Source organism: Falco biarmicus, chromosome 4, assembly GCF_023638135.1.
Source record: "Falco biarmicus isolate bFalBia1 chromosome 4, bFalBia1.pri, whole genome shotgun sequence".
Classification (NCBI taxonomy): Eukaryota; Metazoa; Chordata; class Aves; order Falconiformes; family Falconidae; genus Falco; species Falco biarmicus.
Window position 1 is genome coordinate 28,333,977 of NC_079291.1, and position 16,957 is coordinate 28,350,933.

Below are 16,957 nucleotides of genomic sequence, written 5' to 3' on the forward strand. Positions count from 1 at the left end.
TGTACTACAGTTACTAGAATTTGTTTTCCCCCACTCTACAAGAAATCATTCCTGGAACTTGGTTTCAGCAGTCTGGAAAAAAGTGGTACCTGAGTGCATGGTTTCTGGCCAAGCTGGGCTGACGCTCCTGCAGCATCTCAAAAATGTTGGGTTGGCGTAGAAATGCAACAATCTTGTCATTGTAAGCTGGAAAATGGGGGGGAGGGGGGGGGGAAAGTACAGAGACTTTATTGACCATTGTCACAATGACTGTGCAGGGGCACACTGGCTGCACTGCTAGTGAGGCACAGGGCAACACAAGGTAGTGCATGTGGTTGGTGAGGAGTTCTAAAAAGCATCTTTGTGAGCATGGCTTTGAACTTTGCTTACCCAGAGGTAATGTCTCATGATGGTGCTGGTTTCGAATAGCTGTTACGAGACTATTGCCTGGTCTGGCCAACAGAGTAACTCCTCTGTTTCGAGAGACTTCGGAGGCCTACAACATCAGAGAAAAGGGAAAGAATGATCAAACCTGACCATCAGCAGCACATCAGGCCATAAAGAGGCTTCTCATCTTTACTTCTGTGACCTTTGGAATGGTCCATGATGCTGACTGACGGAAGGACAGAAAGCTTGCATGAAAATTATAGCTTTATACTTTAGTCAAAATAGGCAGGTAATTCTCTGCTTCTAAATGGAGGGCCACCATCATCCACCGCTACCACACCTCTTTGATACTGCAGCGAAGGCACTAGAATCCAGAAGTAAATGCAAGTGAATATAAGTATTGCAGTGAGGGAGTTCTTTGGCTGAATGAAAGCAAGATCTCTGTAATATCATAAAGTCTGTTCTAGCGTAACTTGATACAGTTCAAGGTTTTTACAGCAATGTTAATTTGAGAAAAGAAAAAAAAAACACCCCACAACACTGCAACAAGTTCATGCAACGCTGTTGAAGGGAATTTTAAAATTAGAAATATTTAAAATTTAAAAATAGAAATAACATGAGGAAGTAAATACCTATGTAGATCACAGATCAACGAACTTTATCATCACAAAAGGAGGGTGCCTAACTTAAATAACCAGAAATAGAAGTTGAATTGCATACATTGAAAAAAGAACATAATCCAAAGAGCTGATAAAAAGTGTAGTAAGTATGAAATTTATCACTACTACTTAACTGAGTCACTTAAAGAATGTCACTGTTCTAAAACAGTATCCAGTGAAGGGAATCATGTCAGGAAGGCAGATACATTAAAAGGTGGGAAAACACTGAGGTTTGAGGATGTTAGAAGCCCTACAATGAGGTCTGGCAATCTGTCTTCAGTGAGGCATTACTTGCTGCCTAAGTCTTAGGAGACTTGTGCAAGCTGAGGGGAACCAACCCCTCTCTCTCATAGGTGTTCCTCCGGAACACGGCCATGGTGAAGCCAACAGAGGAGCACTGCCACAAAATCACTGGGAGGATACCCTGTATCAGGTCAAGATGCATTAGGAATCCCAATTGACATTCTGCTGGCCTGCTAGCTGCTCCTTTCTCACTGCACAAATCGAAGTACTTGGCAATCACTTAAGGAAGAAATTGCCCCTACTCCAGTATTTTAAATTATTAGGTCTGCATCCAAGCAAATGGTGCCAACCCATTTTCAGTGGTACAGCCAAATGCCAGGTCTTCCAACTGGATATAAATGAAAACTGAGAAGCTAAACGTGACTGGCAAGTTACCTTGGCAGCACCTAAAGCATAAAGGATTTATATGTAACAAGATACCAGTCAATGCACTTGACAGGTGTCAATATAGAGGTTAAATTGAAAACACAAAACTGCTGTGAGAGTGCACGGTGAATATTTCGCTCCATCATTCAATTACGATTTCACTTGCACCCATTTCATACTGATACGCATCTGCTGACTACAAGAGAATAGTCATGATGTGCTAACCTTGGTTACCCTTCTCACCTTTGAAAACAGAAAGAACTTTCAAGCAGGTCACACACAATTCAGCAAGTCCCTTTGTGCTGTGCCAAATCTCCTGCCTTTGCCTCCTTCCCACCCCCCCCCCACCCCGTGGGCCAACTGGCACCACAAGTTTAGCTCAGGCTTAGGCAGCTTTCGCCCTGTGACCCAGGCATCCACCCTGGCAGGCACCATCTGGCCTTTCTGGCATTCACTCCATGCTGTGGAAGCAGGAGGAAATTGAGGTGCAAGAGATGCCCTGTAATCCATTGCCACAGTGGAGCTTCCCCAGCTTCTTGTAGAATGGGCTTGTATGGGAGCGTGGACGGTGGGTAAGCCTGTTTGTAAGGATGCTCTCTGACTCATCCTTGGCAAAGACAAATCCTATGCCCTTGTTGCTGGACATAGATTTACTGAAGAGAAGATAGGAAGGGGGAAAGGGAGGAGAAACAGAGGAGTTAAACACCCATCTCCCATAAAAATTGGCACCAGCTGGTATTTGCGGGTCACTTGGGAACACATGGTACTTCTGGCCAGCCTGGGGCTGGATCCTCCCCTTGTTCTTTTTTTTTTCTTTTTTCTTTTGGCTAGCTTTCCAGTGCTGCTGAGTTGTGTGCCTGAACATATTTCTCCTAAAGCAAGAATTCTGAAAGAAAACATGTCTAAAGCCCATGAAAAGAAACCTTCACTCCCCTCTTCCCTTCTTCCCAATTCAGATTTAACAGCTGAAGTCATCTATATTGTAAGAATCCAGTTCTGTATGCACCTTAACATAGTAAACTGCACACTCTGTGGTGCTGTGCTTCTCTTCAACACCATCATTAGGCATTGCTAATGCTGTGTTTGGATCATAGTCTTTACACATTTACTCCTCTAAGCAATTTTTCTCTGGCAACACAACAGGAAAATTCCCAGCCGTCTAATTAACTTCCATTTTGCTAACACTCCTCTTTCCAATCTTTTAGCTAATATAGTACAATTGATTGCTCCAATTCAGTGTTTACTCACAATCCCCTTGTCTACTTTGACTTTCTAATTGAATCATTAATTTAGATTAGCGCATTACTCTAAATAAAAAAAAGTGAATTAAAAAAAAAAAGACTGCCCCTCTAACAATTTAGTGACCTGGTTCATCTAGTGCACGGTAATCTGACAGATTTATGGCAGGGCTTAACAGGTTGACAATTGATATTGGGATGCTGCAACCAGAGTGGAGAGTCCAGACTATCACAGGAGCCTTTCAATGATATAATATCCTTTCCTGGGTTCTGTATCACCGCTGGATTTGGGAGGCTCCTGCCTGTTTAATCCTGCTATTTGCTTGTTGCACTTTGGGTCAGTAAGTGGATTTACATATTCCAGTACCTCCTCTGCTTTTCTTGCTAACCAGAAATTCTTGCCTCTCCATTATGGATGCCTGTTTCTTTCTTCTTTTTGTCTTTAATATCTCTACCCTGTAATCATGCATGCTGATTCCCACTGCAGATGGGAAGTCCCTTAGAGGGAATAGAAAGTGCTCCTGACCTGTTCTGTTCATAGCAGTGGCACAGGGGAACAAACACAGTGACCTAGGTTCTTTTAGTTCCCGACAGCCAGGACAGCTACCTGAACTTTACTGTCAAAAATCTGGTAACCAAGAGTAGCATCAACCACCTTTTTCCTGTAAAAGATTGATAACCTTAAAGAAGTGCTTACACAAGCATCTGTAGCATTTTGGTCAAATTTATATATAACACCATTTAAAATCAAGAGTCTACTCGGGTGGATATCAAAAGATTTTACAGGGGTCCTTCCTTTAGAAGAATACTTCAACATGAAGAAAAGAATAAATATTACCAATTAGTTTATGAAATGGATGCTTCCTTTCTCAGAAAAGGGAAATGGAGTACTATTATGTGCACAGATACTTTTTTAAGACACAACCCACCATACAGAGATTAAGGGAGAAAGCGCAGTTTTAATCTCCACTTGGTCTGTTAACAGCTGGGGTAGGCCTTGAATAAAAGTACTTGGAAGCAACAGCCAGCCTTCTATAGAAGCTGTGCAATTGCTATTTCCATTCTCTACTGAGAATGAATTTCATATGTCATAAAGCAAACTGCCATATTTGAGAAAGCACATTTTAATGTTCCAGTTTCATGAGGGAGTTTTAAAATTATGTTCGAAATACTAAAAATCAATTCTATATTAGTATTGTAAGGCACTCTGTTCAACAACACAGGAATCAAGGCCACATTTTGATAAGCCAAAAGGATTCAGAAGATCCATGGATGTCATAGGAGGGAGGGAAGAAGATTACTGTCTTCGGCACCACAGCTTACTCACTGCACTGCCCCTGGCTAGGGAGCTCGGAAACTTGCTGATGATTAAGACAGAACTGGCTTTTGCACTGTGTTTTGGCCTGAAACTATGAAGAAATGTAGACCCAATACCCACGTAATCATTAGTTCCTATGGTTAACTATTCCCGCTGAATTTCAACCCTGCCTTATTTTGATGGAATTGGTTGGCTTTTACTACCAAAACTTAGTTCTTGTAATGCCTGTGTCTCCTAGATTAAACAGATCTTTCTATTAATTTTCTAAGAATTCCAGGCATTACATTTGTCTTCCTGTCCACTGTTGAGTACTGAGATGAAAATTTCTTAGAACTATAATGATTTCTTTATGATGACTCAGCTATGAGCCATCTCTGAATGTGTGAACTTGTGGCACTTTTTTTTCCCCACTTTGGGCTCACCTGCTTATGATTTCTGTCTGCTTTTTCCTCAACTGATCGATCACTCAGTGTCACAAAGTCCCTGGGAAGTCCACATGACACTCATTTTGGCACTTGGGCATGATATCAGGTGTGTGTGCCAAGGCAGGGGACAGAGTTTTTCCTCTCATTGCCCTAGCTCTTTTCTATACCCTCTAGCACCCGCAAGCAATCAGGACTGAAGCTGCACTGTTCTGCTCTCCTTCTCTCCTTCAGGCTCGTTTGACATCTGTACAGAATATACAAAACTGGTGGTTGTCTTTCTTGGTCCTTCAGTACTGTCCTGGTGACAGATTCCAGAGGCCACACCACCTGCTCGGCAAAGAAACCAGCTGGACTGCAGACAGCTGACACATGGCCAGGACAAAGCCCCAAGTGTGTCTCTACAGACATGATTTATAGGACAAAAGCACATCCAAATACACTTGGAAGAAATGGCACAGAACGTGGCTCTTAATAAATGGGCTGAGTTGCCAAGGGATGAATCTCTTCCTTGTAAATGGTGGGCTTTTAGGCACCGATCCAGAGTCCTTGGAAATCAATGGGAGTCCTTCCAGCAGAGCAGGAGATAGTTCCAGAGGGGAAGCTACTGACTACGACAAGGATGCAGAAGCACTGTGGGACCTGGGCCACCAAGGCTGAGATGAAGATGCCAGCGCTGATGGCTCCCAAGACAGAAGGCCCTGTTTCACTGGCTGGTCAGGCCAAATCATTGGCCTCAATGAGCAGTTTACAATTTCCCTGATGAATCACTACATAGAAAAGTACTAGTGCTTTTCACTCCCTTCCCTGTACTCAATATTCTGGGTTTATTGCAAATTGTTCTTTGCCAGCCTTGCCAGCACTTGCAAAACCAGTGTATTTTTTGGGCTAGGTCATCTGAGCTGCTCAGTGGTGCTTCTGTCCCTGACATAGTGAATTTGTGAGCAAGTCTCCAGGCAAGCATGGGCCCAAATATCAATCATCATGCAGGTGACCTTTACATTCTTGACAGTAATTCAGTCACAACAGCAACACTGAACTGCAGGCTGTTGGCAAAGCGAAGCTGCTAAGCTGGTGGGGAGATATGACTGAAACAGACCCACTGACACACTTCTATCTTCAGAAAACACATTGCCGTATTCACCCAAGATGGGGAAAACCTACCCAAGCTATTCACACCCGCTCTGCCTTTGGTCCTGAAGTACTACCCTCACACCCCAGCCAGCTCCTGATCCCAGCCCCATTTGGCAGTGGCAGGTGTTCAGGCTGGTCCTGCTGCAATAAACTTCAGTGTTAATTTCACAAGCATTTCTCTGGATGTTTTTCCAGCAGAGGAAGATCCTTTGGCCATCATACATCTCTACTCCTATTCAGCTTCAATCTTTACAAATCTTCAATCGTATGGATTTCCTATATGAAGAATCTGATTGCCGGTATTTTTCTTCCTTAAATCCCCAATACAAACCCCGGATTTATGCTTCTAGCAATCCTGTCCATGGCCCTCAGTGAGAAAAATCATCCCCATGAAACACAGGAAAGATGTTTAATGTGATTGAAAGCTAGGGAGGCAAACCTCAACATACATCATAACACTACTGCTAGGGAGTATATCTTTTCAGAGCACAGTGTCACAGTGAGGAATGAAGAAACACACGAGGCTGCTGAAGTAACAGGCTATAAAAATAATGAATGACTTTACTAAAGCAAGACTAGGGTGTCAAATATGGATTCTTCTTTTCAAATCTATTTTGTCATCATTTCACTTTGGTTATTTAGCTTTACTTGTTTATTATTTTATTCTGAAAATGGTCAAAATATAAACCTTCATTATTAGCAAGCTCTGAGAGAAACACTTCAGGAAGAAAAAAATGCCTTATTTCCTTTGGAAAAGAAAAATGCAAAAGACAGTCTGTTTAAATGCACTTCAACGATAAGAAGTACTTTTACTGCTGCAGAAGATTGCTGTCAAAAGTAACTGTATCGATACTAGCACAATTACCTCTCCAGCGCTGTAGCTACGAAGTCGCTGAAGATGTTGCCGGTGAGTCAGATGATTAGGGAGACGACCATTCTGCAGCGGGATCCTGGGATCTATGAAAGTGGTAGCACGGCTATTGTGGTCAACGAAGAAAGACTGAAACACACAGGAACAATGTTTTTTTGTAAGACGACTGCCAACACTGTGATGGTATTGTGGGACCATGAAGTGAAAACCACTGGCAATCGTGTATCAGAAATACCCTGGTTAGGTGCAGTCCATAGAAGACACCTCCAAATCACAGGACTTTCTCAGTTGAAGCTAGAATAGCTCTTGGAAAACACTTGAAGCTACATAGGTCAAAATCACGTGCAATAGCCATGAAGTAAACAAGACATAAGAGAATAAAACTACTGGGGAACGCTGCTTTAGCCTGTTTGGTGGTTCCAGCAGTCACTCAGCAAAGCTTCATTGAAGGCAGAGACACTAACCCAAATTTTTCTGTAATGACAGACCTAAACTCTGGCTTCAACATTTTTGTTAGTCCAGTGCTGTCTTGGCTATGGTGTGATATTCCACAGAAAGCTAGAGGGTCACCACTGTGATTTTAAGCACTTGTTATTGAAGCCTTTTCTGCTTCTAAAAGAACTGTTTGCTGCTTGTGTTGTTTAAACCAAATTTTCACCAATTTTGAGTCAAGAAGGAAGGAACCTTTGGTAATCCTGTAGTCTGATGAGCTCTGTTAAACGAGTGATTGGTTTTGTTGGCACTCTTACCTTGCCCTGCTGGTCAGTTTTTATCTCCCAGCCACGAGGAAGCTCCAGTCGGGTATCAGCAAACATGTTGATAAAATTTACCAGGTCTCTGTTGTGCTGATAGCGCTCGAAATTACGAGCATCTCTACGGATCTTCAGAATCATATGCTTCAAGCAGGTACTGTTAGTGAAGACTCGATAGGCACTCTACGAGATGGAAAACAGAAGTGAGGAAAACCAGTTCTGATGTCAAAACAACATACTTGGTTATTTCATGGGACGTATGCCCAAAGAACTGAAACAAATCCTGTTAGAGTGAAGAATCACTTCCATCTCATTGTTTTGATTTGATGACTACTTTCCATGAACACCCAGAATTAAGAAATACAATCTGGAAAGGGAAACATCCCACACGTTATGCATAGTTAGCTTGTGCATAAACTGCTTTTCTAATGCACTCCAAAAAGACGGTCAGCTAAAACACCACACACTCAAGATGTAGTTGTGCCTATTCCATTGCTTTCACTGGTCAACAGAAACCCCACCTGTGTGACTGGATGATGCCAGAGAGATGCAAAGACTGCTGTGAACACGTATTTATGCTATAATTCAAAGCAAGATGTATATGATAAGATTCATGAACTTAAGAGGACTGCAGTGCAGATATCTACATCTAAGCATGCTACCTTATTTATGGTCACTTTATAGCCACAGGACAGAAAGAGACACTTTCAATTGGCTATTTTGAAAGGAGTCCTTTCCTAGAACTGAATTTTTTTTTCTGCAACGACTACAAAGCATGTCTGATGGAGATGTTTTCATGAGTCAGATGAATGCTACCCCTCAGGCAGCCAGTTGTATCTCACAATGTACATTAAATACACCTCTTAGAGGAACATGCCCTGATGCAGTTCTGAGTGAGTCAGTGCTGATCTCGTTGCAGAACAGGGACCACAGTGAACTGTATTTATTACCACAGTGTATTCAATGACAGAGCACCACAAAACACACTTGTGGTGACAACACCTTTTCTCATCCACAGGCTACTCTTGGGATCTTCTACTGCATGGAAAAAGCTACCCAAGACAGGGTAGGAAGCTTTACAAACATCTGCAACCCTTCTGAGCATTTCACTAGAGACAAAATGAGTGCATTGGTTCTGCTGGTCAGCCCAACGGATTTAATTACTCATTAGAGTAATAAAGGATCACAGGAGGACTCGCATCTCCAGTGAAGTGAGCCCCAGTGCACGCACCTGTAATCTGTTCAGAGAATCTGACCCAACAGCTTTAAATTCTCTGTTGCTCTGTACTTTTAATGCATGTAACCACTATAATTCAATCAAACATTTACAAGTACTATCTTTATTATTTAAGGATTTATTGTGGTGGTAGCACTGAGAAGAGAGTACTACTGCAGCACAGGGTCCCTAATTATGGCAAGAGTTAGTAAATGTTAAGAAATCACAGAGGTATGACCTCTGCCCCGAAGATATGACCTCATTATAACCCAGGAAAGCTTCATGGTCACATTTTGCTAAGATCCCAGCCTAGCCCATGACAGAAGTTGTATTTTGATCTAATGTGTGATCAATGATTGTGTGAGTATCCCTTAGCTGCACTAGGAAAACAAAAAAAGTAATGTAGTTTTATCTCTCCAAGGAAATAAAACATCTGAAAAATTAGAGCCTTTCTCTTTTAATTCTAACTGCTGGATAATATTTTCCAATCCCAACTTCATTGGCACAATTAATAGCTTGAAATTTTAATAGGGGCTTGTGGTTAAAATATTACAACCTTGTTAAGGCAAAAGTTATGTGGGCCATTATTTCTGTACAAGTGGAATCTGTATGACCATTTGACAGATGTTTCAATAGATTATTCTGGCTCTCATATTAGAGACAACTTTATAGGCTCAAACTAAAGGCCTCTCTTGGCTTTTTTTGTTTCAGTGAGAAATAAAATTGGCATTCAGTCCCTTGTGAACAGTCTCTGTTCCTTACACTATGAAATCAGTTGCACATTTTGCAAACAACTACGCCAAATGAAAACGATACTGCTCCCAGCTATAAATCATTATCTATCACCCTGTCAATGGAAGAAATTACGTGCACCCCATAACCCAGTTCAGGTAATGTCAGATAAGTTAATATATCCCTTCCTCTGCAGGATTTCATGGGCAATAATTTCTGGCGGATGCTTGCAGATGGATATCTGGCTTCAATCCACAAAGCACCACAGCTAAAACTTGTTGTCTGTAGTTTAGCTAAAGACCTGTGCTGAGGCAACTCTTGAAGTGTTTTACTTTGTTTTCCCTTCAAAAAGAAAGGTCATCCCTACCCAGAAATGGATGACTTTCCAAATATTCAGAAGTCACATGCAGATGAACTACACTCAAGGTATGGAAAACCTGGACTGCATCTCCTTGTGAGATTTCCCTGTTTCCTCCTGGTTGACCTATTGTTACATTTTATCCACTCCAAATCAGGTTTGTAAAAAACATGCAGATTTATTGCATTAATGAGAGAAAAAAGTTATTTGCATTCTGAAAATTCATTTTAATTCTTATTTTTTCCAAAATAGCTACACTGACTCAAGGCAGTATTTCTTTCACTGTATTATGCCCACATGCTTCTTGGGAGCGTAAACTGCATGAGTTAACTTTTTCCCTTTTTCCTGAGACCTCTGGTATCCAAGTAAGATGTCTCAGGAACATTGCTCAAAAGGCAACAACCTCACACCCTGCAGCAACAGACAATGGAATCAACCAAGCTGAAACCAAGGCTTCCTGCTTATTCTGGAAGGATAACGTTAAAGAGCTTTTCTGTGCCAGGGAATTCCTTGTATGAGGCAGAATCCCAACAAGAGTCTCCTTGGAGGAGCCTGTCTGTACTGTCCCCAGCCTGGTCTGGTACTCAGAAAAGACCCCAAGTCACGCAATTCAAATTCACTGTGTTCTCCCCGATGACCTGAGGTGCAGCATTTGGATTCAGAAATCAGTTGTGTGAGAAAACAAATCATAATTACTCACATAGTTTGCATGCAGCACAGTGAAGAACTCAGGATTGGTGATGAACTTCACAGCTGGAGACTGCAGCAACAAGGTGATTTTTTGAGAATTCACAGGAGAAAGGGAACCTTCCCTCCTAATCTCTGGACAGGAAAAAAAAAAAAAAGCAACAAAATCTTATTAACATAGTGGCAAGTGCAGTCTATTATTTAACCTCTAATGAACACCTGCAAAAGTGACAGTATAAAAAACTCACTGTCCTGCCTGATGCACTTACCTTCTTTGTATTTCCAAGACAAGCCTGCTGGCAAACTGGTAGACATCCTGCCCATGGTTAGTGATGCAGTGCTTACAGTAGCAGCACGGGAGCCAGATGCTTTTCTGTACTGTATGTTATAAAACTGTGTCTATGATATAAAACATATCTACTGCTGTCTCTAAATATCAATGTGAATGCAACTGTTTTTACCAGCTGATGGTTTGGTTCAATCCCGTCACCCAGATCCTAACTGGTGATTTTAGAGAGATCTGATTTCCCAGTCCAGCCTGAGGGGTTCATCAGCAGAAAGCATTTAGTAGCAAGATTGGGTTGAGGAAGCCCCCTGCTCAGCCACTCACACCCACGCTGGTGCTGCAAAGCATTGCCCTTTACTTGTAATTGCATTATTTTTGGAAGGCCACGGGTTTGGGGACTCGTAGGGTAAAGAAAACAAAAACAGACACAAAGGTATTATTTTTAATCTGTATCAATTCATGAAGCACAGGAGCAGAACTAAGCATTTGAGAATGTAACTCTGTGGAGGTGGGAGGTCCTTGACCTTCTACAGCCACCAGAAAAATACTTTGTATCATGGAATTATGGCTTGAGTGTGAAGTTCTGGCATTTTCAAATACAAGCCAACTTTTTAGTGGCAGTCCAAGGAAATTGGATGCAGACGTCATCAACAGAACCATACAGATTTAATCTTATCACTTTTTTTCTTCCTGCTAGACACATCATATTATTTTACCCACTTAAAACTGCAGACTGGATCCAGTGCTGGAATTAAATTGATTTATACTGCTTTAGAATCTGGATTCATGTGACTAAATTGTATTCCTTCTGACCTTTTTAATTGAAACGAAAAGGCAAATAGCACATGTATCATACTGCAGCTTTTTCTTATATTAGTCTGGTTTACATCACCCTTTATCTTTTAATTCTTGACATTTTATATAATATTCACGTTTTCTCCTAAAAGCAAAACAATTATCTATAGCAAAAAACATTTCCTAATCTGTTAAGATGACATATATAATATTCATTACCTCTTCGAAGTTAAAACAAAAACGTGGATGTTACATAATAGGCTGACCTAAATACTTAATGGCAGCAATTCCTATTAAATTATTATTTTATTATGTAAGCTATGATAGTAAATGATTGTCCATATTACAAGTAATGACTACATTAGTTATAATTTAAATGCCAATAATACAATGTGTACCTCATTTCCATTCCTGCTGCTAACAGGACCGGGTTCTCCCTATAAGATCCAGTGTAGGTAAAATGCTCCCATAAATTGCAATACAAAGGATTGCAAAGAAACTTTGAATATCAAACATTAAACACTCTTGGTCAAAATTGATTTTTCAAACTAAAAACACCTAATGGATCAGGAAAACAAACAGACAAAATTGAGTGTTTTTCTAAACTTGTTAAAAAAACCTAAGTTAGTTCACTATTTCTCTGTGTAATTCTTCCTGTTCAACATGGAACATTAAGAAAATTCAAGCAGAGATTGTGTTGGTTCTTTCCCTTTGCCAATGCTATTTACAGAGGAATGGTGGATGGCAAGAAGTCAGGTTTATTTCCAGCAGACAATATAGAACACAAAGTTAGGTGGAGGCAGCAGTGGCCAAAAGGGAAAGAACTGGCTGTTCATTTTGGTGGTGCAAGTTCTCAGACAAAGCAGTTCATTGTTATAAGTTGCATAGCGGGCACTAGTCTGCTGGTGTTTCTTGCCTGGTATGAACACTTAGGCTATGGTTTCACAAATGTTTTAAGAAAATATCAGTAGGACTACTACCAAAAAGAGTAGAAGAGTTCCCTTCCATCCCATCCCACCCTGGGTACCCATTCTTCTCCTTTGCAGTGAGACTCATTCTTGTCTGATCATCTAATGAGTCAGATGAAAAAACCAATCTGGCTGTAAACTTATTTTTCAGTCAGGTTAGTTCTCTGCTCTGGTAAGGGGTCCTGTCACGTAAGTTAGTGATGAGTAAAAAGACAGCTTGCCTCCTGCAGTGGCAGCCCACGCTTAGATCAGCTCACAGGTATCACAAAATTGCAGCTTTATAAACACAGGTAAACTTGATGCCATGGCCACTGCAGGTGCCACCACATGGGCAAATGGCAGCACAGAAGCCGTGCCCGGACAGAACAAACTGCAGTGCCCCAAGATAAAAACCATATGGCAGCAAAACAAGACAGTTTCATTCTTGCAGCTAATAAGGAGAGTAAAAAACAGATGTCTTTTCCATTTTAATTTCAAATAGCCCTTTACTATAGTAAAAATGCTTTGTCTGTCTTAGTAGTTGTTAAAAAAGAACGGAGGCCCTTTGTATCTAGCTTTGTACCTATAGCTTCAGGTCTAAAACCCACAGCCTCAAGTCTAAACCTCTTCTCTTTTAATTAGTTTTTGCAACCCGGTATAATAAAGTTCTGGTCTCCTGTGGAAATGCAGCTTTCCCCAGAACTGAATGCCATCGCTGAATGGCCCCAACCATGCACTCAGTAGCTTTTGTCCCCATACCTGAGCTTGGCTGGGAAGGCTCTGCCTCAGAGTCACTTCCTCCTCCAGTGGGAACTCTCTCCACCCTGTTGTTTACTACAACATCATCTTCAGTCCGCTCGGTTGCAATAGTTCGCTGGATATTTTGGTAGCTATGTACATTCAGAGAAAGGAACAACAAGTTTTAGTTAACAGAAGAGCTTTCTGGTGGTTTCTACCTTAACAATCAGCATTGGTTTCGGATGATTCCAATACTTCCACCTTCAACATATGACAGAGTAGAAGCATGCCTGATTCTTCTTCAATTGATGCAGCTACTCGTGCTTGGGTCAGCCATTACCCTGGAAACAGGGCATCTTGCACTAACAAATGGCTACAGAGGCTGCAAAGCAAAGAATACTCAAAGGTCAAATTTAGACAGGTATTTAGGCTACAAGCTGCTCCTAGGCTTCCCTTTAAAATATCTGGATGTCTGGAACCTAAAACTACTGGTGGATCATGGTTCCCCCTCTCATTTAGTCTTATGGTAGTATACCCAGTGAAGTAAGGGTCACTCCCGTGGTGCACTAAGTACCCTTCAGTCTTTCTTATTCAATACTGGATGCACAAGCTCAACACTAAAAAGGTAAAGGCTATTAAGAGTGTTCACAGAATGGTTATCACAATACTGCACAGCCACCAGTTGGGAACACTTCCATTTTGGCAGGTAATATGGAATGTAAACTAGTAGGTGGCATAACCTGAAAGAGCTACAATCCGATTGATAAGACAGCCCCAGAAAAGCAGAATAGGATGTAACACATGAGCTGAGTGAATGGCATGAGGATGCGAGCGTTGTGTTCATTTTTGGAAATCAGTGGGATCGGGCATTTAGCTTGGGTGATGACTAGTTGCAGAATAAGGAAAAGGAAACAATATAGAGATAAGCAAACAACAGCAAGAAGCATGACAGTAGAAAATTCTGACTAAAAACCTGCGAACACCTTAAAAAAACTATAATGTGATTTTCGTACTAATCACAGAACTAATTGCCACATTAATTGATGTCAATGGCACTGATCATGGTCTTAGGGAAGAGATCAATCCTATATACCTTACCAGATCAGGAACAAAGTATATACCTGGCTGTGGGACTAACTTGGAGTGTTTTGAATTTGCACTACACAAAAATTTGAGTTAACTTGTTCACTCACATGGACAGAGGAATAAGATGAGAGATCAGATTTCTTTGGCTCTGCTGGCTAGCTATGAATATAAGTCTTATATATTAAATAAGGAAATATATTTTATGTACAGAGAGAGAAAGAAAAGAAAAAGAAAATGTAAGGAGAAACAGAAAGAAAGAAGCAGAAAGAGAAAGAAAAGAAAGAAAATAAGCTCTCTTAATTATTTCAATTAGCTTTTACTCCACCCCAATATTTTTAATCTTTATTTCTGGGTTGCATTTCTGTATGTATATAAAACAGAACAGCTTTACTGCCTGCATTTATTCTGATCCAGCATTGTTGGTCTCTCATTTTGTTAACTTACGCCCTTTTTCTTTCCTTTGCTCAACTTCTGACTTAGAATTTTACTTACTTTCTCTCTCTTTATTTATTAATCCATACTTTATTCCAAATTAGAAGTTAGTTAGGACCTAGTTCCTCAAAGCAGTTAAAATCTGGCTTTTACATCTCTCAAGCAGCTCACTACAACCCAATCTTGGGCAGAAGGGCTGGAGATAATTAAGAAATATAATTAAAGTTTTAATAGATTGATGCTAAATTTTCACAGCATGTATGTGTCCCCCAGCACTCAAAGTCATTGGAAGCTACATTTAGTGTGCATTTTGACTGTTTAAGTAAACATCTATCTTTACATGGAAATTCTGATAACAGGTTTCACAACAGCGTGAATTTACTGCAGTTTTAAACCCTCCATTTTAGACCTACATTTTACATTTTTATTTACTTAACTACGTGCAATCGAATGAACTTTCCATTCCAGTACTGAAGGAGTTCACAACACCCACATGCAACAGACAGGGGAGGGGGAAAAAAAAAAGTTCATACAATCAAGGGATATAAGCACACATATAAAAAACATTTGTAGCTTCAATTTAATTAGATGGTAGAAAATCCCTGTTGGCAAACCGTAAAGAGTAACACTAGCTGTATGCCAACAAAAGGCTACACTTTTCTTTTGGGTTGCAATACTATAAAATCATCTTGTATAAATACCAGAAAATGCCAAAGTGCTTAAAGAAAACATTGAAAGTGCAAAAGTTATGGGAATGCCCCTGGAAATTTCAGTCTCCTGGCAAAGTAATTTGTCTAAACCAATGGCAGTTTAGAAATGCCACATTGTGGCTGTCCTAACTGTTATGGTTATAATTGATGTTACGTATTACCTTTTAAATTAGTGCAAATACAAGTCTAGATACACATATGCTGGAAAGGATCTTTCCAACAGAGTTTGAACAAGGGCTGTTACCTTTTTGCTAACAAGCAAGCAAGTCAAGCAGTGCTGTAGAAAACAAGCAAAAGCCTTTAAAATAAGAAGTATGGATGTCCCTTTGGAGTTTGCCCAACACTTAGATTCCAGTTTTGCATTCCCTGTATCCTCAAGTGGCTAGTACAGCTAATGGGAAGCTTGGAGCACAGGAGGAAAGCAGGACTAGGCTCAATCACAGCTATGGTTTTTTTTTTCAGGCTGAGTTTCCAAAGCTTTGTGGTTTTGGCTGGGCTGGAAATATCAGGCTTCCTTGTAATATTTTAGTCTTTCCATTGCCTTCCACAAATGAAACCAGGAAGGCAAAACGTGAGTAGATTGGTTTAAAAAGAAGTGTCGCCAAGTTTTTTCAAACTGCTAAGTGATTCTGAGTCCAAATCTTGTTTGAGGTTAGAGCAAAAGTTCAGGCTGCTGCTAACTCTATCAATAAGGTCTATGTTTGCTGTGGCCTCACCTAAAATGATTCTCAGGTGCATCTGTTGAAGAATATATGAAGTTTGAAATACAACAAAACAGTATTTCTAAAATGAGTGCTTAAAACAAAGCCTGATCCTTCACAGTGCTGATAATAACCACTTATAAAAAGTAGTTTTCCTCACAGTCCTGAAATCTGGAGACACAAAGTATTTGAAATTAGTTTTAGGACAACACTAATTTTAAAAATTATAACAGCCAGGTTGAAAATATATAACTAACTTGCCACTGGACAAACACTCAGAGATTCAGTATGAATCTCTTTTACCAGAATCTTAGGAAACGTTCCCAAACTTGGGAACAACAGGAGACATCCGTATTCAGCTTCTCAAATCAACAGAGCTCTCTGGCAGAGAGTAGAGAATCATTAGCTTTTTTCCCTGGTCCCAAGAAGCCATGACAGTTCATGCTCAGTAAGTTGCAAAGTACTGAGTCTTCAAGGGGACTCGGGTAAGGAGATGCTACTGCTGAAACCCCTCTACAGTGCTCACTTCGTATCTGGGTATGTCAATACTAAAACCAGAGAGATTCAGAGAATGTCAGTCCCATGAACTGTCAATTCTCAACCCAAACCAGTGACAGTCAAGCCATAATCAAGAAAGCCAGGCAGCCTACACGAAAACATGGAATAATAAAGTTTGAAGCAAGGAGGTGACAAAGACAGTGCCTGCCCTTCAGTTGCTGCGGCCACAGCTGGTTTAATGATTAACCTGCATTAACATAGAACGGTAAATTCCTCTCTCACAAGCACCGATTTTCACCTTCCTGAGGGTGCTGCACTTACATGAGTTCAATGTCAAAAAAA

At 40.6% G+C, this 16,957-nt stretch overlaps 1 protein-coding gene across 2 annotated transcripts in view; it reads right to left on the minus strand.

Annotated features, from left to right (window-relative positions):
- HECW1 (HECT, C2 and WW domain containing E3 ubiquitin protein ligase 1) overlaps positions 1 to 16,957 on the minus strand; it is a 258,174-nt gene that overhangs the window by 45,297 nt on the left and 195,920 nt on the right. For both annotated transcript variants that reach the window (XM_056337048.1, XM_056337049.1), the window contains 6 exons: positions 13,210 to 13,340; positions 10,436 to 10,557; positions 7,427 to 7,612; positions 6,672 to 6,806; positions 370 to 475; positions 90 to 186 (listed from right to left, as the gene is read on the minus strand). In XM_056337048.1, coding sequence (XP_056193023.1) covers positions 90 to 186; positions 370 to 475; positions 6,672 to 6,806; positions 7,427 to 7,612; positions 10,436 to 10,557; positions 13,210 to 13,340 — 777 coding nt within the window. The remainder of the gene's footprint in view (positions 1 to 89; positions 187 to 369; positions 476 to 6,671; positions 6,807 to 7,426; positions 7,613 to 10,435; positions 10,558 to 13,209; positions 13,341 to 16,957) is intronic.